Source organism: Lynx rufus, unplaced genomic scaffold (genome assembly GCF_022079265.1).
Source record: "Lynx rufus isolate CCGP_SWC_20201006 ecotype Redwood Valley unplaced genomic scaffold, mLynRuf1.p SCAF_8, whole genome shotgun sequence".
In the NCBI taxonomy this organism is placed as follows: domain Eukaryota; kingdom Metazoa; phylum Chordata; class Mammalia; order Carnivora; family Felidae; genus Lynx; species Lynx rufus.
In genome coordinates, this window is record NW_025814896.1 from 115,581,079 (window position 1) to 115,609,007 (window position 27,929).

The 27,929-nt window shown below is 55.4% G+C and overlaps 1 protein-coding gene across 1 annotated transcript; it reads right to left on the reverse strand.

Moving 5' to 3' along the window:
- EHD3 (EH domain containing 3) lies at positions 1-26,897 on the reverse strand. The gene is made up of 6 exons (XM_047068401.1): positions 26,153-26,897; positions 17,279-17,455; positions 13,957-14,054; positions 6,078-6,490; positions 5,272-5,436; positions 1-2,227 (listed from the first exon to the last, which is right to left on the reverse strand). Exons 1-6 carry the CDS (start codon positions 26,377-26,379, stop codon positions 1,700-1,702), a joined length of 1,608 nt encoding a protein of 535 aa, XP_046924357.1. The 5' UTR covers positions 26,380-26,897; the 3' UTR covers positions 1-1,699.
- Positions 26,898-27,929: the final 1,032 nt, after the last annotated feature.

Below are 27,929 nucleotides of genomic sequence, written 5' to 3' on the forward strand. Positions count from 1 at the left end.
TACCAAAGGATAAATGTGCTATATTAACATGAGTACGACGGACAAATGCACTGCAGTAGTAAGCACGTCATAGATACATGGAATATTGTCTCTCTAGTCTGAACATAGATAGAAAATAAGTTATACTTGTTTTTGTTTTCCATCACAGTAGGAGGATAGCATACAAAGTGATTGGTTCAGTGGCCACAAAGCAAGCCAAGGGAGAAACCAGAAAGGAGGGCGTAGGGCACGGAGAATGGTGGCGATGTGCCAAGGACGCTGCAGAGTCGCGGGGGCTCCTGCAGGGAACAGGACCTCAGACCTCTCAGGTCAGCCTTCTGAGTTAGCACGAGGTCCCACTTGACGACAGCCGGTGGCTGCATCTGAGCTGGGATGATTCAGGCCCCTGGGTGGGCGGCGGAGCGGGGATGGGCGCAAACAGCATCCAGCAGGCCAGCCCACTCTCCCGCTGGCGCTATCGGACTTCTGTGATTTTAGGAACACGGGCCGCAGAGCCAGACGGCACGGTTTGCTTCTGTGATGTGACAGATGGCCAGACTGATGGCCCACCACATGCTGGCTGGCCCTCCTCCCTCACCAGCCGGCTCTGGGTGGCCGAGGTGCCCTGCGTGCTTGGCCTGTTCTCCAAGGTTCATAGCCCACTAGCGATGCTGGGATCCTGCACATATCGCCACAGCAGAAGGAAGGGTCTGAGGTCTTGGCTCTGAATCCTTTCTCTACCACATGTGACCTCTGTGACTTCGGGAAGGTCACCTGAACTCCTCTGAGTCTCAAGTTCCTCATCTGCAAAGTGGGGGGGACTGATGCTTACTTCCTTGGGGGCTGGCAAGGGCCGAGCGGGATGCTGTATGTAAGGTGCCCAACACGGCTGGCTCCTGGCACACAGGAGGGGCTGGATACATGGGAGATGGATCTGAGCTTCCAGACATCAGGGCTGGGTGAGAAAACACCAACCTCACAAAATCTGGGGAATAAAGCCACCTTGACTGGCTTAGGGTTCAGGATTGAGGGCAATTTCTTTACCTTCTTTCCTGCCAATTTTTTCTCCTCTCTCCAGGTCTGGGATTCTTTGAAATGAAGTAGGGGTAGGGTTCAAGGGCAGGTCTGCCGAGGCAGACACAGCCCGAGCCTAGGAAAGCACACAGCTCAAGGTCGTGTCTCTTCACATCTGGGACCAGGTAGAGGATGCTTCTTCCTTCCCCGCCATCCCTCCCACCAACCCCTGCTCCCCACAGCAGCCCCTAACTCCCATCTCTCAGACCTGGACCATTTTTCCCCACTGGGAAGCCGAAGAGTGGGGGACGGCACTGAAAACAGTGAGCGCCTATTGAGAAGCATTTTCCATCTGTTCTGAGCCCAGGGAATCTGGAGGTGGATGGGCCACCCGCTGACAGGTGAACTGCCTCTGCGGGTGGTGGGAGATGAGAGGGAAAGAGGGATGGAGACCTGGTCTTGAACCTGGGGCCCTGGGAGCACTCCTGTGCTTCTACCAATGCTGAGAACTTGGAGATGTGTCCAAAGACCAGCCTGGAAGCCTGGGGCTCCCTGTCCCCTCTCATCTGCAGTGTACTTCTCAAGATCTGTGTGTGTACATGTGTGTGTATCTGTGTGTGTGTGTGCGTGCGCGTGCACACGCACACATCTCATTCTCCCCCGTCCCCTCTAACACCTGCCTGCCCTGAACCTCCTCCTCCGTCCATCACTCAGCAACTTTCCTCTTGGATGGAGGCAGCAGGTGGGCGGGCAGCTCGTTGGGCAGCTCGTGCCCCTCCAGCTTGACCTTGATCAGGTGGTTGGCCAGTGCAAACTCCTCGTCATCCAGCATGCCGTCCTTGTCGATGTCAGCCAGCTTCCAGATCTTGCCCAGCACGCTGTTGGGCAGCTTGGAACGCACCATTTCCTTCTTGGCATTGGCCCCTGTGATCTTGCCGTCCACCGGTGACAGAGTGTAGAAGATCTCGTCGTACATGGGCTTGTCCCTGGCCACCACCCACTCGGCATCATCGATGCCCTCCCCAGCCCCCTCCCCGTAGCCATGCCCGAAGGGGCCGTGCAGGGTGCCCTCGAACGCCCCGCCCTTCACCATCTGCACAGGCCGCTGTGTCTCCTCCTGCCGCACCAGCACCATGAGCTGGGCGATGTCGTGGGCCAACATATCATCCACCACCTCCAGCAGCTTGCTTTTCAGTGGCTGGAATTTGCTAAAGTCCTGGGCCTGCAGCTGGTCCTGGGAAGAGGAAGAGAAAAGAAGGTGAGCGTAGGAGGCAAGGGAAGGAGCTATTTCCCCTTGTTGGGGATGCTGCCTTCTGCTAATGCTGGAATGTTCACAGCCCTGGAAGCTAAGCTGATCGCAAAATAATGAAATATTGAAAGATATGAGAGAGGAGAAGAAAAAAAGGCACATTGGCTCTTGGTGGAAGTTTTCAGGAGAGGACAGTCGCAGGGTCTAGGGAAGAAAAGGAAATGGAACAAATGTTGGTTTGATCCATTTATCTGGATTCCCTTTAATACGCTGGAAAGCAATTACATTTCTCTTTCAGCTAGTTTTGGCTATTGAAGGATGGTTCCTGAATGCTTTGTCCTCTGAGACCGAGGCGTATGTGTCTCTGTGCTCTAACCACGGTGGTAATACTGGGAACACTGCAAATGCCTCACTGCGTGATCTCATTCGCTCTTCCGGGGCCTTTCTGAGGGAGGGGAATCACATTGTATCCCCATTAAGGGAAGGAAAGACGGAGGCACAGGCAACTGAAAACAAATCCTAATAGAAGCCAAGGCTCATCTCCAAACCAGTGATTCTTACTCATGCTGCTCATCGGAATTAGCTGGAGAGTTTTCAGATACCTGCGTCTCCCCTGAGGGTTCTGACACAGTAGACACAGGCGGGCAGATTCTGTAAAAGCCTGCCTTCCCGTGACACCCACACCACATGGTGGAAGAAATATGTTCCACTTGGCGCATCTCTGCGATTTTGAGGCGTCTGAGTCGAGAACACCCGGCTGCTCCTTGGCCTTTTCAGTGACAAGGTGAGAGCTTTCTCCTCCGGCCGTTGGCTCTGACCACAACAATCTCAGGACACTGGGCAGAGGCCAGTGCACAGAAATCTCAGGGACAAGCACATCGAGTTCCCGGCAGAAAAATTCAGAAAACACCCACGGCGACATTTTAAGAGCGAGTGTCAGCTTGTGCGTTTCTCACCTCCCCTCTAAGGCAGGGCCAAGCCTAGGAGGCAGGTGGGGGCCGGTGGGGGTGTGCAGGGCAGAAGCAGACTAGCCCAAGGTCCCTGGCATCTCTCTCAGCCTGTCCACGTCGAGGTGTGTTTGGTGGGCGCCCAAACGGGCAACCTAATATCTTCCAGGGGGCACAGTGGTTGCTCCCATCACCCCACACCGATAGCCCGCCAGGCAGCCATTTACATGGTTGGTTCAGGGCACCGGACAACAGATCCTAACGTGTGACTGGCAAACAGATGAGAAGGTGAAATCTGTATGCGGCAAAAGGATTCCTCACATTAAAAATGGGGTCGTGTGGTCCCTTTCGAATGCTATCTTCCTAAATGTTTGCTTCTAGGGCACAACATTCTTTTCTAATTTTAATTTGTTTATTTTAGAGAGAGAGAGTGCACGCACGCACATGAGCAGGGGAGAGGGACAGAGGGAGAGACAATCTCAAGCAGGCTCCATGCCCCCAGCATGGAGCCCGATGCAGGGCTCGATCCCACGACCCTGGGATCATGGCCTGAGCCGAAATCAAGAGTCGGACGCTCAACCGACTGAGCCACCCAGGCACCCCCAGATCGTTACCTTCTTAACAGAAAGAGAAGCTGAACGTTGAAGTATTCCAAGCCACAGCTGAGTGACAAACCTGAGTTATGTTAAAGTAATTCTGAAATTAGTAACTGGCTTGTGGTAGGTGGTTCCAGGAATGAATGGATACATGAACGCATGCACTATTTGAATGTCTATTTTTTTCTCTTCCTTTTAGCACATAGGAAACTAAAAATGCCTGTTTGGGACCGTACTGATGTTCTGAACCTCCAGTCTTAAACTGAGAAATGATCAAAAGATCAAAATCAGCAACGAGAGCAAAAACAGTTATTACAACTACATGTGCTGCTATTCTTAAAAAAATTCCCTAATTCTCAGAAACCTTTTTTATTTTTTTAATGTTTATTTATTTCTGAGACAGAGACAGAGCATGAATGGGGAAGGGGCAGAGAGAGAGGGGGACACAGAATCCGAAGCAGGCTCCAGGCTCTGAGCTGTCAGCATAGAGCCCGACTCGGGGCTCAAACTCACAGGCCACGAGATGATGACCTGGAGCCGAAGTCGGATGCTCAACCGACTGAGCCACCCAGGTGCCCCATAGAAAGCTTTTATTTTTAAATAATTACAGAACCATGAGATGCTGCAAAAATTGTACAGAGAAGTAGGTCCCCGTGTTCACCACTCAGCTTCCCTCAGTGGTGACATCTTACCTAACTCGAGGCTGCGTTTTAAGAGCCAGGCCCTGGGCTAAGCACCTTGCAAATATTATCTCACTGATGATGCTCATAGCGTACATCTAAGGTGGGTGCATCGGAGCCTGAGGTTACAGATGAAGAGTCAGAGTCTCAGAGAGGATCCAGTTAGCATTGGTGTGGTGGCTTCTCGCTTGGACTGTGGGGATATTCTGGCTTTTCTACCAGCAGCCTGTGTGAACAGCACACTCAGAAAACTGCCAGCCATTAATTACACAGGTCAGTTAGCTTTGTAGACCTCAGTTGGCTCCTCTGTAAAAGGAGGAAGAAGAATGCCTCCGTCAGAGGACCCCTTTGGGGACTAACGTGAGAAACCAGATGTGATGGTGCTAGGCCAAGATAGGAACCCACGGTGTACCCCAAAGAGAGCAGGCTTCAGTGCAGACTTCTGCTTCTTCATGGCTTGTGTCCCAAACTGCTCCCAAGTGGGAGCTCAGAGGTAAACTTAGGCACTCGAGGGCCTGGAGACCCTGTGTCAGGTGACATTCCATATCACGTGGCATGGCAGGGATTCCAAGCTTGTGGTGGCCGTGGCTGGGCGAGGTCTAAACTGGAGGTATCGGGTCCCAAGCATCATGATACCCCAGCCTCCCTGGGAGCAGTGGGGCTCTGTGTTCTCCCCAGACCAAGGTAGGACACCTGCTGGGCCAGCGGTGGTCCAGCATGGAGGGCAGACCTGGGGCCATCTCCTTGCCTTCTGATTCTGGGCAATCGGACTGTCCCTTGTCCTGGAGCCCCAGACCCCTAGTTACCTGCATCCTTTTCAGGTTGGGAAAGTCCCCAGGTGAGATCTGGTGCTCGCGCTCGATCCGGCCGTAAATCTCAGCCAGGTTGTTCACCAGCTCCTTCTTCTTATTATCCTTTCCGAATACCGACGGCATCTCCTTCTTCAGGGAGCTGATGATGTAGGCATGAACCTGAGAACCAGGAGAAGAGAGCAATCTTCCGATCAAGACCCTTGATCCATTTCTTCCCTTCAGGGTGGCTCTGACCCCCTCTCTTCCCATAAATCCGTCCTCCTGCTGCTACCTCTGCAATCATTTCTATCTCACCCCCTTGCTCTCTCATCGCTTGCAGCGCTGAGCTGTTTTCCTAGATCACATGGGAAAGGTGAGACTATGGGGGGAGGTTAAGGTCAAGGCAGTTATAGGGATGGTAATACTGGTGATGATGTTGAGGACGAGGAAGCCAGCAACAGCTAATGTTTCCTGAGCACCTCTAACGATGCCAGGCACTGTGACGGGGCTGTTACATTCCTTACCTTACTTCAACCTCCCACCCCTTCATTTTACAGACGTGGAAAGAGGCACAGGGAGACTAAGGACCTTGCCAGGTTGGGATCACATTTCATAAACTCCAATCTGGCCATCTGACGCCAGGGCCTGTGACCAGAACCACCACACTATCCTGCCCCCAGCTACTGGGGGGCTCAGCTGGTGCCCATGATGCAGGAGCTAGAGGACACCAACCACCCCAGCAGGCGATAGCTCAGGGTTGCAGGCGGCAGCCCCTGACTGACCCACCCCGAACCTCCCTGTCTTCCGGGGGACAGCCTCACCTTGGCCAGCCTGGCTCTCTTGATGAGGTCGTTGAGCTTGCGCAGGGCAGCATTTCGCGGCAGACTCTGAATATCTCGGAACAGGTCCTGTTCCTCCGCCTCGAAGAGCTTCCGGTTGTCGGGGATGAGAAGGGGGTGGGACCAAAAGGAGCCGATGTAGACCCGGATCACCTCCGGGGTGTTCACAATCTTCCCCAGGGACCACATGAGGGCCCCGTACACCCGCATCAGCTGCTGCGTCTCGATCTGGTCCGCCTTGTTCAGCACCACGCGCATCTTGTCCTCGTGGTTCTTGAGGGCCTTGATGACCTCTGAGAACTCGTCAGAGATGTCCAGCTTGTGGGCGTCAAAGAGCAGGATGATGCGGTCCACCCGCTCGGCGAACCACTCGAGGACGGCCGCGAAGTCGTACCCTGCGGCAGAGGGGCGGTCAGGAGGGGGGGGGGGGCCTCCGTGGCACAGGGAGGGGCCTGGGGACAGGAGGCCAGGCGCCGGACACAGAGTCTAGGAAGTCACACCTGGGTTCCAGCCCGCCCCCCCCCCACCTCCACATGTCCACTCTTTGGCCTTGAACATGTTAGTGTTCCTGACTGTTCTCTCACCCATAGATGGACATACTAATAGCACCTGACTAATGGAATTATAAGGACTAAATACACTCCGAGCCCAGCACATAGTTATTAGTAACATCATTATTCCCATTTAGTCTTCTCGTTCAGGAAAAGAGGCTCCTTCCATTCAGCGACAGGGCTCAAGAAAGTGCTTCGGGGGCGGGCTCTGCCCAGCAACCAGGCAGGGGCATGGTCAGTGCCACAGAAATACGGGGGCACCAGTGACTCAGCCAAGACCACCTTGCTGGTAGGCAGCCGCTGGGGCACGGAACCCAGCTCTCCAACCCCAAGTTCAGCGCTTGCTCCGGCGGGCAAGACGTTCACTTCATGGCCCCATTTCACCCCCGCAGCATCCTTTGAGATACGCAGGATAAGGAGACTCACCCCGGCTTTTCAGAGGAGGAAACTGAGGTTCAGAGATGAGGTGACAGTCAAACGGCCCCTAAACGGTGGGGCCAGGGCTGGACCGCACCACCTGGGCCCTGGGCTCCCCGCACATGCGGAGGGCAGCTGTCTTGCACGTGGCCACCTCCCTGCCTCTCCACCCTTTCTCCTTCCCTCCCCAGGGCCCAGGCCCACCCAGTAGCTCCCACAGAGTCCAGGAGGCCTGTGCATTCCTGCTCCAGGCGAGCCTGCAGCCTGCACCCACTCTCCTGCTCTCTGGAGCCCGGAACCAGCAAGCCTGCCCCCCTTGGTGGCTGGGGAGGGCAGCAGGGATCATTCCCAACTGTGGCTGTGGCGTGCAGGCCTCGGGCAGGGCAGCCCAGAGAGCATGCTGCAGCCCTTGTAAACAAATCCCAGAGCGGCCACTCCCAGTCAGCTGGGCAGCTAGAGCCCAGCACTTAGTCGACAAGGAAGCAGAGACTCGGAGAGTGCACAAGGTCCCCAAGGGAGGGGTGGAAGCAGGGTCATGTCTCCCCACCCCAAATCAGGCTCTCTGGTCACCCCTCCATGGACTCAGGAAAGCAAAGGGGCCGAAGAAGCTGTAAAGAAAAGAGGCTCCCGCCTCTCCCACCTCTCACCAATCCCTGATGGCACCAGCCATTCAAGGTGGTGGGGGGGGGGGGGCGCTGCAAAGGCTTGGGGGGAAGTAAGGGCAAGGCTGACCAGCCCCCACTTCGGGGTGGGGAGGGACAGTAGTAGCTCAGTGTGGCCAGAAGATGACGGGCCCCTGCCCATTCCCGTCAGCCCAGTGTTCTTGAGGTAGGATGTGCTCCGAAGGGGTCGCCTGAGTAGCACTGGAAGCACTGGCAAAGAGCCTTCCATCGCTGGTCCCCGGTCTCTCTGCCTGTCAAAGCAGGGAGCTGGACAGGAAGACCTCTGAGCTTCCCTTCTCCCTGCTTCTAAGACCAGAGGCGTGAGGGTGGAGAGCAGGATGGATGAAGGGGAGACACGAGGAAGTCCTTGCCAGACAGGGAGAAAGGAGGCTGGGGGCCTCTGTCTTAAACACCTTGGGGGGCCTGTGTGAAATCTGCTCTTGCTTGAGGATAGGCTTCTGGAAACCTTTTCTGGGATTTCGTAAGCACAGAGGCTTCCTATTCATCTTCCCACTTTTGCAAATTCTCCATGCTGTGACGAGTGCTATCAAACTGCAAAGTCCGTAATGCCAGGCGCTTTCTCCCGAGGTTTGGCCACGAGGACCCGAGGACCAGGTGATGAGGGCGTAGGCTTCCTCAGAAGCTCAGCCTCCTGCTCCCAGCTATTCAGAGCCTAGCAGCCTCCAGGACAGGTAATTGTCTCTGGGATGGGGGGTGGGGGGCGGACAGTTCTTAGGCACATCCAGGAATGGGAGCATCTGAAAGGCACAGATGGACCCATTAAGCAAAAGGCAGGGGACTAGCTCTCTCATTTATCTTCTGTGTGACCTTAGCAAATCTGAACCTCAGTTTTCTCAGCTGTCAAACGGGGATGATAACACCTGACCAATGAGGGGTCAGTGATAGAGCCACGGCAATAGGATTCAAGAGCACAGGGAGGGCCCGGATCAGTCTGGAGGCTCTGCTCTAATGTCTGGGCTCATAGGTCCCCTTCCCTGGCTGGTCTTGGGAATGGCTCTGAGACCCCCAGCAGGGACTCGTGAGCACCTGCAGCAGCTCAAGGGCTTATAAGACACAAACTAGGAGGTGGAGGGAGATTTAAGCCCCGAGAGACTGAGCAGCAAAGCTGGTCTTCCCGGAAACCCTGGGATTACGTGCAGCAAGTCTGGCTCCAGGAGATCTGGTCTGCAGGCATCAGGCCCAGAGACCGCGCAGCCTGCAGCGACCTGGGGCTCTCCCCACAACCCTCCAGGCTCCAGAGGACTGGAAAGAAAGCATTTCTAAGTAATGCCAGGCAGGAGGAAATCAATGAGACAAACACAATAAGTAAGGCAACTCCTTAATCACCCACCGGGCTTCCCCGCATATTCTGAAGAGCAAAGCAGGGACGCTGACAGGCAGCACATTTCTTTGTATTTTCAACCACACCGTCTCATTTGATCCTCATAACTGTCCCCATGCCAGGAGCTACACAGGGCACACACATCTTACAGGAAGGGGAGGGGACAGAGAGGTTAGGGGCTGGCCAAGCTCACACAGGCAGGTTGTGGCGAACTCGGGACTAGACCCCAGACCCTTGACTCGGGTCCACACTCTCTTCCTATGCATAGCCATGTGTGAGGCTGGAGCTCAGAGGTCTGAGCCCTCAAACCAGGCACTTGTGGTGGGTGCATAAAAGGTCCTATCCTGCCTCCCAAAATCCCTTTTGAGATTTAAAGACATTTTAGCAGAAGAGAAATAAAAGGGCATCAATTTTCAAAACGTGGGAAGAGTTCAGATGCCAATGGGGAACAAACACCACACTACATGCCTCCAAGAAGTAACCTTGGAAGTGGCCTGAGAGACTCATCACAGGCCTCCGATGACCATAAGGCTGCCGGCAAGCCCTTGTGACATGCCTCAGGACTCTGCCGCTCTGCCCTGGCTTGTGGTGCCCACACAGGAGCATAGGTACAGCATGGAGTCTGGGGCCCCACTCCAGTGAGGGTCCAGGGACAGGCCAGGGACGTGAGGCTGCCAGGACCAGCCTGGACCCTCCAAGGTGCCCCCGGGGGGACCGGAGATGAGAGCCGGCCCCATTCTACTCCCCAAGCTCTTCCAGGGCAGGTGATGATAAACCACTCAAAAGCCACTAGACTGGGTCTAAGGAGACCAGCCTGCGTTGCAGCTTTATAGCCCAGGCTTTTCCCTGCTGTGGCCCTGCTGAGCTCACCCCCACAGGGAGGAATGTGAGCCCCAGGCCCAAGGGGGTGCTTTTCTAGGGCGGGGCCTGTGGGAATTCTAGCTGACAAGTAGCCAGGAAATGAGGGTCCCAAGTGTGAGGACACTCAGGCTTCCGGAGCCCCTCCCACTTCTGCTGCATTTTGCTTCTTCCCAGTAATGAGCCTGGGGCTGGGCACATCCTGTCACTTCCAGGAACTGCCTCCTCTGCTGCCCATCCCAGGTCATCTTCATCCAGAGACAAGTGCTGGCCCAGGACCTCCTGAGCTCAGATTCCCGGACGTCCCCTGCTTCCTCTCTCCCCCTCAGACACCCACCCGAGGCCTGGGCGCAGGGGCCATACCCTGAACAAGGGCCACGCTTCTTCCAGCTCTGGCCCAAGGCTGGGTGCTCCCTCCCGTGCAGCTTGAGGCCTGGGGAGCCCTTGGGAGCAGCTCACTTTCGAGAATGGGGCACCCTGGGGCCACCGGGCGAGAGGCGGCTCTGTGCAGGTTTGATAATGGTGCCGCTTTTGGCTGGTGAGACACAGCACTGTGCCTGGCATGAAGCTCAGTGAATGGAGTGTGGGCTGGATTGTAGGCTCTACGCGCCTCTCAGCCGGGTGAACTTGTACAGGGCACGACCCACGGGGCCATGTCCTGTCCTGAGCTGGCTAGAGGAAGGACAGAAACACCAGATCTGTGGTATGGCCAAACCCAGAGCTCTGAGGGCCCCAGGCAAGAAGCCGCACACAGAACATTTGGTTCTGTGCACACACAGGTGTGTGTGTGTGTGTGTGTGTGTGTGTGTGTGTGTGTGTGTGTGTGTTTGTCTGGCGGGGGGGGGGGGATAGTGTATATGGAGGGAGTGGTGGGTGCGTGTAGACGTGGGGGTGTATATGTGTGTAGGTATAAACCAGAACTGCCAGGTTCTATGGCGGAGAAAGGATGAGAGGTTCTGCATACTGGAAACTTTCCTGACACCTGAGGGTATCTGATGCCCTTTCATTCCTGGTCTCCTTGGAGCGCTGAGGGCAGCACTGCCCGGGCTGGTGATACAGTGCCAGTGCCCAGCTCCCAGCTCTGGTTTTTATCACAGGCTGCAGGGAAGGCAGAGGACTGATTGGCTTGTGTAGCCATTCGTGGGCCATCACTTCTAGAGGTCAGTGTGGGGTGGGAGGGGACAGGAAGGCAGGTAAGGAAACCAAGCACCCAATTTGCTGAGGGCAGCCACTGAGGTCCAAAGATGAAAGCAGGCGGGAAAATACAAGAACAGGGAACGAATGGAATGGGACAGGAGCTGAGGAAGGCAGGAGTCCCTAGAAGTAGGCTGCCATATACAGCTGCACAGGCTGTGCACTGCATTCATAAGGGAGGCCATTCATACAGATTACTCATTACTGTATAATGGGCAACCCTGGCTGGCAGATAAAGGGGAGAGAAGGGAGCTCACTGTCATCCAGGCCCAGAGCTGATGTCTAGGTTTCCATTACCATCTGTAGGCCTCACAAGGTCCTATGATAGGTATCATTATCCCTTGTTACAGAAGTGGACACAGGCTCAGGGGAAAAAATGTGGCCTGTTGAGACCCATACTGGTTCTAAAAACCGGGGCTTTGACCTCCCAGTCCAGTGCCCTTGGAAATCCCAGAGGCTGAAGTCCTCCCTGGGCCTACCTGCCAGGCTGCACTGCCTTACAGTCTATGTGCCACCTCCCCGCTCCCCAGCCCCCAGGTAGTTCAGATTGAAAAGTCATGGCTCTCCTGAGCCTTCCTTAAGGACACCCAGGCGGCTAGTGTGAAAATCAAATCCCCTTTAGGCCTAAACTCAGGATGGGCCCAGATGAAACTGGGGCAGGGCGGGGAAAGGGGGGGTGCTGGTAAGGAGGGAGGGGAGTATTTAGGGAAACAAATAGAAGCCACACGGAGAGCCACCAGAGCCTCCCCTCCACAAGGGTTGGACCTGAGCACCGCAGTGCTCATGAAGGTCCAGAGGAGAGGGTAGGTGAGCCTGTCTTCCCAGGGCCATGGGCTCTATGTCTCCAAACCAGCTCCACCTCAGCCCCAGCACCACCCGGAGCCCAGGCTCCCCCACTGACGTCCCACTGATTACATGGCATGTTCACACAAGGCCCCTCCTTTCTTCTTCGCCCCTTGTCCCAGGTGTCACCTCCTCAGTGAAATGGGAGGGAGACGCAGGGCATTTTTGCTGGGGTCTCTACCTACCCCTGCTCCCACCTACTCCAGACTGAGGTCCTGACAGCAGGCTCTGTCTTTCCTGCAGTACAGACCGGGGTCCAGAGGCCCTGGAGCGGGCTGCTGACCTGAGGGTCTCTCCCGCCATCTTCCCTGTCTACCCTCTGTCAGGCTGGCTGTACCCACCCACATGGCCATGGGGGACACCCCCCCTCCCAACGCCCAGGGCTGAGCTGGGTCCTGCCATCCCAGAGAGCGACCTGCTCCCTGCAGAGAGGAAGCCAGGCCAGCTGGCAGGAATGCTCAGGGCGGCCCAGCTCTGAAACTATGGGCCTGTACCCAGGCCAGCACCAGTGGCACTTGGGCCCCCTTAGTACAGACCTGGGGGCACTGGCTTGTTGCCAGTGAGGCAGTGGGCTCTCCTCCCGGGGGGCCTGGGGCTAAGCAGGTGCCGGCGCCTGCAGGCCATGCCCTTGGAGGAGGGGGTTTCTGGGCCCCACCACGGCGGCACAGACATGCTGCAGGACAGACCTTGGCGGGCTGCAGAGCACAGGGGCCAAGGCACATGCGGGAGGGGAGCAGACAGTCACCTAAGGCCACTGCCCAGAGAACCTCTCTGCCAGTCCCAAGACTTTCCTTCCCGGAGGCTGACTTCTGAGTGCGGACTTGGCTCCAGCCCAGCTCCTGGCTCCAGTACTGGGGTGGGAGTGGCTTGGCATGGCTCGCCAGAGACACAGCCCAGAAAGGGCAGGGGGGCTACCCAGGACACACAGCAGGAGGTGGTGGGAGAGGCTGGGGTGGGGCGCCAGGGGCAGACTTTTAGTTTTGTACAGCATCGTCTAGCATTTTAGAGCTAGAAAAAAACCAGTGATGATGATGATGATGTTTATTCATGTTTACTGGGCACTTGCTACGTGCCGGGCAGAGGGTTTTTTGTACCTATATTATTTCTTTTAATCCTCAAACAAGCCTATAAGTAGAGAGAACAATTTCCCCCTATCTTACGAGGCGTAACTGAAGAACCCTGCCCGAGCTCACGCAGCTAGGATGTGGCAAGGCAGGCTCGGCACGCTGGCCGTCGGGCACCAAGGTTCCATCCGCTAACTGCCATGCCTGGGGACCTCCCTTAGTGAGCAGTTACCCCATATCTGTCTGGAGTTTTCAAAGTGCTGTTACATACCAGCTCCCCACTCTTAAGCCCAGAGCACGCTCGCCTCCCCACGTCACTGGATGAAGTTCTCTGCAGGCATATGCCTTCCCTGCAGATCTCCCCAGGCCAGGGACCACAAGACCTTCAGAAGCAAACCAGGTAGTGCCTCTTGGGGAACGTATCAACCCGATGAGGTAAATAAGGCAGATAATTGCTGTGTCCTTTTACAGAGGAGGAGACGGAGGCTGGCTGTCGCCTGAGCCACAGTGGACCCAAACTGTCCCCTGGCCCCTGCCTAGGACTGTCCCCACAGCACGCCAGGTGGTGCCAGCTCATCAAGGTAGGGCAGGGTCCTGGGGGTCTAGCTCATATATATATGTATATATATATTTAATGTTTATTGATTTTTGAGAGAGAGAGAGAGAGAGAGAGAGCGCACGCAGGGGAGGGGCAGAGAGAGGGAGACCCAGAATCTGAAGCAGGTTCAAGGCTCTGAACTGTCAGCACAGAGCCTGATGCGGGGCTTGAACCCACGAACTGTGAGATCACGTCCTAAGCCGAAGTCGGACGCTTAACCGACTGAGCCACCCAGGCGCCCCGGGGTCTAGCTCATAGTACGGAAGCAAAAGAACATACCGGAAAGGACACAGCACAGAGCCAGAGTCCATCCTCGCAGGTGCGTCGCTTACCTCGGCTGATCCTCTGTTTCTCCCCGGAGAGGATCCCTGGGGTGTCGATGACGCTGATGCTCTCCAGCACCGGGTTGGGCAGCTGGGCACACACAAACCTGCGCGGGGCGAAAGCAAACCCGCGCTGTCCTCTCACCGGCTCCCGCACACCCTCACACGTGCAGACGCACGCCAGCCTTCCCAGCCCTGGGGGGCGGACGTCCAGAAGCCTGGCTGCCTTCTGATGCCGACCCCCAGGCTCCAATCCAGACTCAGCCTTAGCACCAGGCCCGGGACCTGCACTTTGAGGAAGCTCCCTGGCTGATCCTGAGGCAGCCGTGGTCCTGAATTCGTGCAGCACTGCTATCAGGGACACTAGGATGTCCAAACCTCAGTCTCTGGCCCCACGGTGCACAGTCTGGTGGGGAGAGGAGGCACGTGCATGGGTCACCACAATATGAGGTGGGATGGGACCAGCACGTCGAGGGGGGGTCAGGTAAAGGGCTCGGGAAATCCAAGGTGGAGAGATGGCTTCCAGGGACGGCTTCTTGGAGGACGCGGCTCGGGGGCTGGCCTTGATGAAGGAGTCCCACCACCCGGGAACATTTATTTGGGCTTCCAAATGCACCGCTATCGAGACAGTAGTCAAGCCTTGTGAAAGGAAATATTTCTAGGGCTACATCCTGAAGTCTCAGAACACCAACCGGTAAACCTAACGTAGGCCCTTCTTCAAGGCCCCTCTCTTAAACACCGTTTTTGGCGGAAGCCAAAAAGGAGTCTTACTATCTCAGGTTCAGCGGGCCTCTGCTGTCCAGCGAGATGGCAGAGAGGCAGGGTAGGTGAGGAGGCTGGGACACGCAGACGGGGGCATTAGGGAGGGCTTCACAAAGGAGGCCAGAGTGGCCAGAGTGGGGCCGAACAGGGAGGCAGGGTTCACATCACGGGGGCCTTGAGAGGTCTGGGTTTTATACTGAGGGCAACAGAAACCCATTTATACTGAGCAACATTTTATGCAACAGAGTGACTCAGTCAGATACGACGGTTGTCAGCAAATCCGGTTCAGTTCGTCAGATCTGTATGGAGTGCTTGCTACGTGCCGGGTGCTGGGCTAGATGATGGGCTGGAAGAGAAAATGGCACGGCCCCTGCCCTACCGAAGCCCACGGCTCCTCAGGCTCTATGGCACACCCAAGTATCCTACAAGAAACCCCACATTTTGCTGAAGCTGGCCTGAGCCGGGTTTCTGTCACTTGGTGACCAGGTAGCCATGTGCATGGGGGCTGGTTGGGGGCGAGGGCTGTGACTGAACCTTCACCCAAGCTGAGCTCCTGGAGTGAGAAGGGCAGGGGGCCGAGGGTGGACCCAATGAGGGGGACACTGGGTCACAGGAGCCAGAGAGAAAGGGGACAGAACTGACAGGGAGGCCGCAGGAGGGCCAGGGAGCTGAGAGGGAACAGTGGCTGAGAGAGACCCATACCAAAGAGAGGCGGGGTGAGGTAATGGTGGGAAGTGTCCGCTGTTCACCATCACTGAGAGGTCATGGTGACCTTCACATGGGCAGCTGTGATGGGGGAAGCCATGCTCCCCAGGTGGTGGGGGAAAGGAGGAAATGAGGAGGTCTAGTCAAGAAACTTGAAGGTGGTAGGGTCTGCTCCAGGGCTGTCAAGAGGAGATATTTCTACATGGGAGAGGGGGGGAGAGGGTGGTGTCGTTGGAAAGAGGGAATCCCTGATGGCATGGTCCCTGAGGAGCTGGCCCGGAAGCACCTGTGGGGGGGAGAGGAGGTAGACGCGGAGCGGAAGAGAGGACGCAGCTCTCTGCAGACCGGTGGAAGGGGGCGGGGACAGAGGCAGGGGAACACTCCATGGATCCTGGCTTCCACTTTCTCTAGAAGAGGAGGCAAGGCCATCTGCTGAGGGAGAAGGAGGTTACGGGGGTTGGAGCATGTTTGGAACACGACCCCTGGGCAGCACTAAGATGGGAGCCAGATGTCTGTGGTGCAGCCTCCCTGGGTGTGGCTGCGGGGAACTGGAGGTGCCTGGAAGGGGGCTTCCTTCTTCCCTCGTGTCCTTCCAATGGACATGGCTGGCAGACCCCCCTCCAACATCAGTCTAAACACCCGTCCTTTCAGCTCCTGAGTGCTCTGGGAGGAAGGTGCAAACCTCACAGTGCTCGGTCTTCTGCTCCTAGGGCTCCTGCAGCGAGCCATATTCTTCCATTCTTCTCTGCTCACTGGGGTTTTTCCCTCCCAGTTTTCTCCTGCCTGAGATGTCCTTTTTTCCCACCCAGACCCTGGAAAGGGCCATTTCACTCATCATTGATCAACCCATGTCAAATGCTAACTTTCCCTCAGAGGCCGCGTCAGTCCTCTTGCCTGGGAGAAGCATATTACTCTTAGCCTATTTTACAGACGGGAAAGGCGAGGCATAGAGAAATTAGGAAATTTGTCTAAGATCCATGGTGCCGTTTTGATAGGATTTGGGCCCAGATTATCTGATGTCACAGCCCATCATCTCTGCCTTTACTCTAAATACCTCCTATTAAAGAAAGTAGTTCAAATTGTTTAAGTACAATGCACATGCGAAACTGTGGCGTGGCTCTATATGACAAGCGTGACTGGGCGGCAGCCTGCATTCTGGTTACGTAGAATAATAACAGGAATGTTGGGCCAGCCTGCCAAGCATTCCCTACAGCTTTTGCCACTCACATTGACACAATACCCCTGGTGACTGCAGGCTTACCCTTGTCCCAGGGGAGGGGAGGTGACCTGTCCAAGGTCTCGCAGTGAGTTTAGTAAAGAGGCAGTGCTCAAACTCAGGACTTCCACCATCAGCCCACGGTTCCTTCCACCCAGTAAGAACAACGTCCAGGAATAGAGAGGAACCTTCCTCTACCTCCTTCCAGTTGGATGCAAACCCCTTCCCTAGTACAGCTGACCCTGGAACAATGAGGGTGTTAGGTGTGTCATTTCCCCCACCCTGCTCGGTGGAAAACTCGCATATAAATGGACCCATGCAGTTCAAACCTGTGTGGTCAAGGGTCAGCTGTATAGACAAAAGCTGGGAACTACCCAGAATAGCCCTCTCCACTTTCATTGGAGGGAGGTTTAGATTAGGGGGGAGGTGATCTAACTCCGGTACCCCTTCCCTGCTCCATGATCAGGAATTAGCCCTATATCCCTAATCCGTAGTGACCAACTCAGTTACACTCCCAGCAAGAAAGGAACAACCAAGAGACGCTGGGTATGGAAAAGGCACCGAGCCTCCCAAACCCCTCCTCTTCCTTCCCATACTCCAGGAAGAAAAATAGAGAACACCCAGGACACGTGCTCCCTGAGCACTCACCTATTCAAGAAGGCATTGCCAAAAGCGTTCAGCTTCCTGAAAGGTTTCTTAGGGTCCACCACCAGGGCGTTCCCAGGGATGATCCCCTCCACCTGTCCGTGCATCACGGCAATGAAGGAGTCGGTAGTCGGCTCGGGCCCAATCCGCATGCCTGGGAAATCCTGTTCCAGTAGGTACCTGGCAGAAAGACGCACGGTCGTAAGGTAGGGGTAGGGACTCTGTTCAAGCTGTACGTCTGCCACAGGCAGGTGAGGACGTGAGTCGTGGCAGAGGGGCAGAGGGACCGCGACAACATTCCGCGGTAGGGACGCGTTTTCACGGACGGAGAATCCAAAGACCTCTCGTGGAGGAAGTGGGATTTTAGCTGCACTTAAAATATCTAATCTGTCCCCCTGGTCTTTACCTGTTATCCTCTCGGAATCAGTAGTTGGAGGGCAAGGAGATGCAAGATTTGGCTCAGAAACAAGGTGTGGGTTGACACGGATTCCTGCAGGGGGCGCAGTGGATTTTACAGGTGGAGGCAGCCAGCTAAGATACCGGCAGTGAGGCTAGGTAGGAAAGAGACCATCCACAGACCGTGCAGGCTTTCCGTAGGTCCATATGCCAGCCATTTAATATGAGACATAAAGACAGCTCCTGCATCACCAGTGTGAAGGGACACTGTGCCAGGCCCATCTCCGTGCCGTCTACGAGCACTGGTCCCACTGTCTAGTGTCACTATGAGGCTGTGGCCTGTACGTACATCTCTTTGCTCTTCTTCAGGCCTAAGCAGTGAGAGCCCAAGGCCACTGCCCCTCTCCACAGCCCCTTTTAGAAGTCAAGAGCAAAGGCACACGGCAAGCCAGAGAATGAAGAGAAGGAACACGGAGGCCTCCTGGGCCAGTGGTCCTCAGCCCCGGTGGTGCGTTTGAGCTACTGTGTAGCTGTAACCAGTGGTGGTGCCTAGGCCCCAGCCTGGAGGTCCTGTCCCCCCTGGCTCAGGGGTGGGGCCCGGGCCACCGGACTGTTCTAGGAACTCCCTTGAGGATTCTAACGTGCAGCCCGGGGGGACATCCTGCTCTAGACCAACCTTCCCATTTCACTGATAAAACCACTGACACCGGCACTCAATAGCATTTCCACCTGCCAGATACTGCGCTCATCACTTGGAGGACGTCATCTTCGACAGGCTTCACGGAGGCCCTATGGGCAGGTACTGAGGAAGCCGAAGCTTCGTAGGGTTATGTGGCTTTCTCCAAATTAAACAGCCAGTAGTACAGTTGGAATCCAAACCCCTATCAGTCTAACACCAAATCCTTTGCTCTCCGGCCGTCTTCTGCCCTGACAGCAAGCTGATCAAGGCCCCACAGTTTGGGGCAGAGCTGGGACCGGATGCCACGACTCCAGGGCCTGAGCTCTCTGCCCACCTTACACCTCCCCAGAACGGGCCTGGGGCATGGGTCCTGCTCTGCCCAGCAGGCTGGTAGCCGAGGATTTCCTCTGGCTCATCGACATCCTCCTTGTGCCTTCAGGAAGTGTTCTGAGCTACTCGTTTACTCTGAGGCACAGGGCGGTTCGAGCCGGGTTGCTACGGGCTCCCTCCCCAAGGAGCCAGCAACGGGCTGCTGCCCAGGAGGCCACCCCCGCCTGCTCTGGAGGGTTTTCCACCACCTTGGGAAGCCTCTCATCTCCCTCCCAATAATCCAGGTGTGAAGACAGGATTCCCTCCCGTCAGAGGACCATTTTGAAAGCTGGCTCCTGGGTTGTGCTAACAATAAATGACAGCAGCTGCACACTTGGACAGTGCATCTGGCTTTCTCAAACACACCTTCTTCGGGGCCTCAGAGGAGAGGTAGGGCATCTCAGCAGCCCGGGGCCAGCAACCCAGTCTGTCTAACCGTGAGGGACATGCCCTTCAGAAGGTACTTACCCTCTGCAAACCTCATTACCTCGCTCCATAACCTGAGAGATTATAGTTCTGGTTTATGAAGCACCTGCCATATGCTAGGAGATGTTCTAGACTTTCCGTGCCTTATCCCACTTCATCTTCCCATCTCTGATGTGAGCACCATCGTCCTTACCATCAAATGGGCCTAATAAGAAAGCCCACCTCATAGTGTTGCATTAGATACAGACGCTAAGCACTTAAACAAGCACCTGGCACCAAGATTACCACTCATTGTAAAAAGGAGGAGACATAGTCACACAATGTGCCCCAGGATATGCAGTCAGTAAACAGCAGAGCTGGGATTTGAACCTGGCACATGGGCTTAAGAATTCATGCTCCTAACCACTACATTCACTGTCTCTGTTCCTGCCTAAGGTCCCTCGACCAGGAAGTGCAAAAGGGCTGAACCCCCTAGGGGACCAGAAGGAGGCGTGGAACAAGAGGACCCCAAGGGGGAATGATCTGGCAGGAGGCTGGCCAGGGGCCAGGCTTCAGTGCTCACAAACCCAGGAACGTACTCTTCTCCTGAACACCCACCTCTGGGGTTCACTGCCCAGTCTCCATGAGTGGGATGTGGCACACAGAAGTGGCTGCTATCGGGCACCAGAGCAGGGCCAGGGCCACTGGCTCTACAAGGCCATTCTCGGAACCTGAAGCTGCTTCATGAGAGTCAAGGCTGTGCCCGGGAAACCCCACCCATTCTTGCCTGTGCTGGGAAGGGGGCACCTGTGTGGGTCTGGGTCCCGCAGGGAGTATGGCAAGTGTGAATTCTGAGGCTGGAGGAGGGTGCCAGATGTCACCAAAGACCTCAGGGACAGCCGAAATAGAAACGGACGGAAAGAAACATTTCTGAGGCAGCCTCAAGAATGCCCAGCCTGAAGAGGGCCAAATACAGTGACGAAGTATCTTCCTGACACAGGCACCTCAGATTCCAGCCCCGAGAGAGACGTGGTGTACCAGCAGATGAACAAAGGGTGACGCTTCCCAGCATCACAGAGGCCACTTTCCAGGATGTTCCAGAGCCGCAGCCTCAGGCAGCCAAGTGAGGGCCTGGAGGCTGGGCCCGCTGTCCTGGCGTCTCGGCTAAACCCACATGACCTCCAATTTGCTGACCACACACGGGTCTGAAGAAACACAGAATCCCACGAAGCCACCAGCAAGTCCAGGGACACAGTCGGGCCAGGCAGAGAACCCAGGGCTTGGTAAATTCTCAGGGACATCTGCGTATGGCTTGCAGCAGCGAGCACCCCCTTAACAAAGCCACCACTGTGTCCAGAAAGGAAAACCTATTGAGAGAGCTCATCACTGCTTCTCTATGGGGAGTGATACAGATCGCCTCTGTTGCCAGGCAAAAAACGTTCCCACAGTAGTGTAAGAAAAGAAAAGTGAATTCAAGCCTGGGTGGGAATGGCTGAGATGGGGACACACAAGAATCAAGAGGGCCAGGCAGGCGGGGTACCCGCTGTGGGGTAGGTGTTGTTCTGGGACCTTTACCCAAATGACTCCACTTAATTGGTCCCAGACGCACCATGCGATGGCAGCATTATTTCAGTTCCACAGTTGAGCAAATTGAGATAGAGGTTGCTCAACTTTGGGGCCAAAGAACACTACTGAGAGGCCCTATAAGAGCTGAAAAGATTTGGGTAGCCCTCCTCCCCCCCAGCCATCCCATGCAAAATGAATAAATACTAAACCACAATATAGGTGTAAGGAAGTCCCAGGAAATTCTGATTTTTCCCAGGAGGATGAGTTTTCTTCATGTTTTTTTTAAAGCAAATTATTTTCTAACACTTTCCTCATTTGTTTGTGTCCCGCTTGGCTGGCAATCTAAGTATGTGGCCTGCTTTACTGGTGACCTAAGCCCCCAGGGTAAAGGCGTGGGGCCAAGAATCTTAACCCGGTCTGCCTCTGGAGTATCCATGTCTGCAACAGCGGGGGCCAGACCTCAGGCTGCAGCTCTTACTTTACAGATCTTTAGGCTCGAAAGGCACATGTCACTTTCTGCTCTGTGTTCTAGGTATCTGTGTTGTACATCTGTATCTTTGGTCTCACTCTCGGGGTCTGAGCTTTTGAACGGGGTCAAAACAGTAATGCTTGCCCTGTTGGGTAATACTGGCCTCAGGAGGTTTTAGGGACACCGGAAGGCACCCCATAATCACAAAGTGAGGTAGTGGATGGTTGACCCTCGATGGCCATGCTGTGGGCTGAGTCGGCTCTGTGCTCCACGGAGCAGCCACCCCTGTCCCCGCCACACAGCAGCCTCTGCCATGGGACAAAGCGGCCCCAGAACAGAGGAGACTCGTGGCTGGGCTTTTGAGCCTCCCATTAGCCTCCCCTTGCCTCTGTCCACCCTGCCACAGGCTGACCCACCCAGTCCACGACTAACCCAGCACTGCCCACAGGATCCCCTTGCCACCCCTCCTCCAGCCCTTGGAGGTAGAGGCAAGACCCTTGCCTCCAAAAGGGCTTCCCCCCCCCCCGATCCTGAGGGCCGATCGCTAGGCCTCTGCTTATAGAATCAGCTTGAAAGGGGAGAGCAAATGAGAAAGCCCTAAGCACAATGCTTGGAACATAACTGGCACTATATTGGTTCTTTCCCTTCCTAACTGGAGAGTAGTACTATGAGGTGTTTGTTGCTATTCACATGTTAGAGGTGAGGAGACTGAGGTTTGGACAGGTTAGGCCTTGCTGACAAGGCCTCTTAGCTAGGACTGTTGGAGCCTGGATTCTGCTGAGCCGGACTCTGCTCTTTCCATGGCCTCACTCCATTGTCAATGGGAATGGACGGAGGTTTCTCCAGAGGTCCTCTCCTGCCGGTGAAAGCTTCTCTTGATGACCTCCAGACACCTGACTTTCAAGGCAGATCTTAAGCCAGACCTGAGGCAGGTGGCCTAGGGCTGTCTACTCCCTTGAGTAACACTCAGGCCTTAAAAGAGGTGGGCAGATTTCCACTCTGCCCCACTGAGGGACCAGCAGACCAGAGCCCTGATGGGAAAAGATGTCCCCTGACCTCAGCGGGAGGATAGGAGTGAGGTGTGGCAGGCACTGTGGCTGGCAGGATAGATCTTGCAGAGGTCACTGGGTCTCCGTGGAATGGTGGCCCCTGTCTCTAGTCGTTTGGCTTTCTGGAGGATCATCTTTCTCGTGGTGGTGATGCTATAAAGCTGGGGATGAGGCCTGGGCAGGGGGGATGCCAGGGCTGTGAGGAGAGATGGTGCAACACAGCCAGATGCTGAGTCACCTTTGTGGAAGGATGCAGAGAGCCCCCTGAAGAAGTGGGGGAGTCCAAAGCGCCCACTGAGTAGCCCCCCACCTCACCCCTGCAGCCCCACCACGCGCTCATACTTCAGAGTCTGAGTCTCGTTGTAGAAGGGCCGCGGGATCCTCAGGACCAGCCCAGACCTCCCTGTGCAGACCCAGGCAGCTTAGCTCTGCCAGCCTCAGGCCCCACACTTGATCCCACAGTCCTCTCCTTCAGCTCCGCGGCCGCCCAGCCAGGCCTCCCTTCTGGCCCACCAGAGCACCGGGGTCTTCCTCAGCCCCCGGGGCGGCCCCAGATGCAGCTCCGGGACTGGGGGGGCCAAGTGTGCAAGGGAGCAAGGGTTGGAGGCTGCCAGGGCCAGTCAGAGGAAGAGCGAAGGGAGGGGATCAGCAGAAGCAGGAGGAAGGCTGCCAGAGCCAGAGGGACACAGGGCTACTGTATCGAAAGAGGCAGCCTGTGTGGAGGGAGCAGCCGCTAGGCCAATTGATTGTTTATTTTGTGAGTCGGGGTTGCCGGGCCTTAGGCCAGGGAAGTTATTTCAGGCAGAGAGCATAGCACATTAATTAGTTATTAGAAGAATGTCCTTTTCTGCACGTTCTTCCTGAGATGAGAAATAGACCCTGTGGCAAGTACATATAAATGAAAGTGGATGGACACTCAGGAGGCAAAAGGCCAAGGGCCAGGGAATGAAGAGGCAGGTCTGTTTCCGAGGGAAACATCCCTCACAGGTTCAGGCCTGGCCGGAGCCTGTGAATCACGGTGCTTCAGGCAAGAAGCAGGGGGAGGGAGCACCGCCTAGCTACTCCCAGTGGAGCCTTCTTTGCTCTGGGGGAAGGGGTGTGGTCTCACCTTACCCTCTTGGAAGGCAACTCAGAAATAGGATTCTTAACACCAAAATTAAACATAAAAAAATTAAAAACAAAGCAAAACTGCACGACCCTTGGCCTAGTGATTTCACTTCTGGGACTCCCTGAGAAAACAGCGCAACGTGTGGAAAAATATTACGTGTAGAGCGAGTCGACAATAGCAAAAAATTAGAGACAACCTAAAACATGCAAAAGGAGCGGACAGGCTAATGAATAATTTGCATATACATATAGTGAAATATCATGCGGCTCTTAAAAATATTGCTTACAAAGACTTTTGAATTTCCATAAAAAATGCTCCTTCTCCAAGTGAAATAAATTAGCATATAGAATTACATTATGGCATGAGCTCAACGGTGTTATAAAATAGCTAAAAATACTAGAAGGATAGATATATACATATGATATTTAAAATGGTCTCTCCCGAGTCATGGGATTATGGGTGATTTTTTTTTCTCCTTCCTCAAATTTATTCTTGTCTCCATTTTCCAATGGGGGAAAAATAGCTGTTCAGTGGATTTAATGAAAAGGAAGGAAAAGATATAATTTGGTTTTGGAGGGATTCCCTATGCTGTAAGCCTTGCTACTCTGCTGGTGGGCTCGCCCTCAAGGCGGGTGGCTTTGACTGCAGGAGCTAAATTCATTTACTACAGGATCCAGGAGGGAGAACTTTTGTACTTGGGGGATAAGAAAGCGAGGGAACTGCCTCCCCCCACCCCCCTCCGGCCTTCCTGTCTCTCTTAGATAAGGAATAATCCTTGGGCAACTCGACTCAGCCCCTCTCTTAGGCCCAGTTAACAGCCAGCATGACTCAGGCAAAGCCAGGGGAGTGTCTCAGTCAAGAGGCACTTAAACCTGTCGGCTGCTTCAGGATCCTGCCCCCAGGGACACTCGCCTTTTCCCCCCTCGCTCTTCCCTCCCACTCCGTGAACCTCTACTGGGAGCCTCCCATAGCTGAGACCCCAGGCAAGGCCTCAGGGAGCGAAGGCACAACAGCAAGTTCTGGTGCTACGGAAGGAGAAGCTCTAGATAATAATAACGTACTAAGAGTTATAACCGAGGCATGTCCAGAGGGCCAAGGAAGGCTGTGCAAGGGCAGGAGTCATCTGTAAATGGGAGGACGCAGGCTACAAAGGAAACCTTTGTACAGAACCTAGGTAGCTCTGAAGCGCCTTTGGCAGCAACTAAGGAAAATGGATCAGATCAGGGTTCTTGCCCTGAGATTACATGTAAATTTGTGTATGTGCATTTTTCTACAGACAGGGCCAAAGCTTTTGTCAGAATTTCAAAGGATCTCCTGACCTTTTAAAAAGTTGAGAAAGCAATGGATTAGATTCATTGCTAAGAGCCCTCGGGCTCTAACAATGTCAGCTACCCAAAAGCCAGTAGCTGCCCACCCCCTACCTCCCATACTTCTTTAGAAATCACTCAGCCCCTCAAAGCCACGGAGCCCAAGGCTGTCCACCCTACAAAGAAAGGCACGCCCGATCTGGTGTTCTGTTCCGACAGGACATGTTAGCACGGGGCAAGCCCTGCTCCCAGGCTTGTGTATAAGCTTCGTTGTTAGGGAAAATTGGTAGCTAGAAAATTAGGAAGCTGACTGTTAACTTTTCTGCTCTCCTTGCCAAGCAAAGCACAGTGCTTTGCATGTTGCAGGTGGCCCAACTATAGTAAGATTTGATTTGAATAGAAACAGGACCCCTGCCTTGAAACCTGCAGGAGATGAGCACCGCTGATTCGGGGAGGCCACTGCACCCACTGCCTCGCTAGAGGGCTCTGACTCAACACAGAGGGCCAAGGAGCACCTGCAGCAGTTTGGCAATGGCTGTAAATGAGGCCAAAGAAAACCTCCTGGCCTTGAGAATTGTGTGGACTGAGGACTGGGGAGGAGCCTGTCCTGTAAAGGTGGGGAAGACTGTCATTACTCCGGTGGGCAATGCACAGAGCTCTCTGAATGCAGGGTGGACAAGCTGACTCTCCGAGGATCCCTCCGGCCCTAGGATTCTGTAACTCAAGGGAATAGATGACTCACCATCAAAGCCACAGGCATTTAGCCAAGCGTGTCCTCCCATGCATCTAGGACCAGCCTCCCAGGTGGGCCTCCTACCCAGTTAACACAGCATGGGACCGTCATTAAGCCCTCTCTGCCTCGGTCATTTCACCTGCCGAATCAAGGGGCTGGCTGAGACGATCACCGGTGTCCCTTCCACCTCTAAAAGACTTTAATGTTATTACTAAGCCATTATGATCAAACAAGGGAAAAGAAAAAGGCATTCTGCTTCTGACACTGCTTCTGTCCAGTCTCTGAGAGACAGATGTAGGTCTGCTCAGAGAAGGAAACTGGTAAAAAGGACAAGTGGCACTACCCAGCAAGGGCTCCAGAGTCCCCAGCCCACCTCATCAGTGGCAACTACAAAGCCCCCAGGGGAGTGGCTGAGCCCTCTAAAAGGCAAGGGAGGTGGTCCTCGCCACCAAGGACATGTCCCTAAAAAGTGAGGGTGTGAGACTCCGCCATCAGCAAAAGGTGCTCTTGTGACTAGGAGCTTTCTCACTTGTGCCTCCTGGACCTCAGGTTCATCATCCATAAAATGGGGAGAATAGGGAAGACTCTGAACTTCTAACACATCAAACCGACCTCTTGAGCCAAGGGCAGGGAGGCACTAGGTAGGGGAAGGGGCGGGGGCAGCAATGAAATCGTGGGGGTAAAGCTTTGGACACACAAACACCAGAATTTCTTCAGCGCCCTCACAACGGAAGGCTTCCGGTTTTTCCCCAGGCAGGAGGGGTCACCGGGAGGACCTAGAAGCGGGGCTGCTCACCTGATGAAGGTGGTCTTCCCAGTGGAGTACTGGCCCACCAGCAGGACCATGGGCTTGTTGTCGAAATCAGCATCCTCCAGGGCGGGCGAGTGAAACTCGTGGAAGCGGTAATGCTCTTCCAGGGGCAGCAGCTTGCTCTTGTAGAGTTTCTTGAGCCCCTCGCTCACCGTCTGGAAGACCTCGGGGTCCTTCCTCCGGCGGTCGTCGGAACCCAGCCAGCTGAACATCGCGGCCGCCGCTCGCCCCCCGCGCTCAGCCCCGCGTCGGGCGCCCTCGGCTCCTGGGAGAAGGGGCCCCGCAGGACCCACCAGCCGCTGCGAGCCGCGCCGCCGTGTCACCCGAGCGCGGGGCTCGGCCGCACCATGGCCGGGAGCGCGGCGCGGGGGTCCCCGGGGCGACGGGAGCGCGCCCTGCCCAAGCTCCTGGGGCCCAGCCCAGCTCCCGCTTCAAGCGGCGACCCAGGAGCGGGGGGGTGGGAGGGGGGTGGAGAAGAAATTATCTGCGCCGGGCAGAAGGGCTGCGATGTCGGAAATGAAAGTCAAACCTGCAATTAAACTGCAAGATGCCGGGGTGCGATGCCGGGTCCCCGATCTCCCCCCCACACCGCTTGCCGACCTCCCCTGCCCGGGCCCTGGTGCAGCGAGAGGATGCTTCGGCTCGGCTCCTGCGCGGCCGGCCGGCCCAGGGGAGGAGGAGGAAGCGCTGGCCCGCCCGGGGACAGCTCAGCATCCGCAGCCGCAACCCGCAGCCCCAGGCGCCGGTTTAAATGCCAGCCGTGCAGGAAGCGGGCTCGCGGAGGAAGTCCCCGAGTACTGGCAAGGCCAGCCCGGCCCGTCGGCCTCGGTGCCGAGAAGCTGAGCAGGGCGCCGCCATGTGTGTGGGCAGGCGCTCCGCTGGGGACCGGCGACCGCAGCCTGGGAAGGGAGGGATGCGGAGTTCTGTGGGAACGCTCTGGCATTTCAGTCCGGGCCTCTGGAGGTTTGATTTGGGAACAGCGCCCTCTCCGGGACAGCTGCGAAGACAGAGCTGGCCCGCTCCAGCCTCTCCCAGCTTTTAAACAGCCCTTGCTTTAGTTGCAAGAAGCCGATTCCTTAGGAAGACCGGCAGGTACTCTAGTATTGGGGAACATTTTCCTTGGGGCATGGAAACAAAAGAGGCCAATATCAGGTTACACAAAAATGACCAGAACTGCCACTACCCAAACTTTTTGCTGGATCTAGGGTGAAGTCAAAACCATTCCCATTCATTCATTCATTCATTCCAATAACACAAAACAAAAGGAGCAAAACTGCCCCAAGCGTGGAGCCGGTGTTATGGGGGAAGACACAGTTCTGGTGACTGTGGATCCGAAGTCAATCACAAAGACCAGCACGGACTCTCCCTTCCGGGAGCTCCGTGAGGAGGCAAGAGCAGAGGGTGCGCAGGGACAATCTTTTTGTCTGTATAACCTGAGGAAGGCTTCCCGGAAGGCATGACTGTGTGCCGGATCTCAAGTGATGAATCAGAGAAGCAGGGAAGACATCCCACGCCGGGTAAAGGGCGAGAGTCTAGGGATCAGGAAGGTGGAAGGGAGTGACCCAGGCCAGGGCAGAAGGCTCAGCTTGCCAGAGCAGAGATCATGTAGGGGATGAGGAACCATGGCACTGCCGTTACTCTTACTTGTTAACTAGGTGCTCACCGTGTGCTCACAAAACAGTTCTCAGCGAGCGTGTTGCATTAAACTTTCACAGCAGCTGTGATGCGGCACGTATTATTTCCAATGTCACACTGAGGAGGA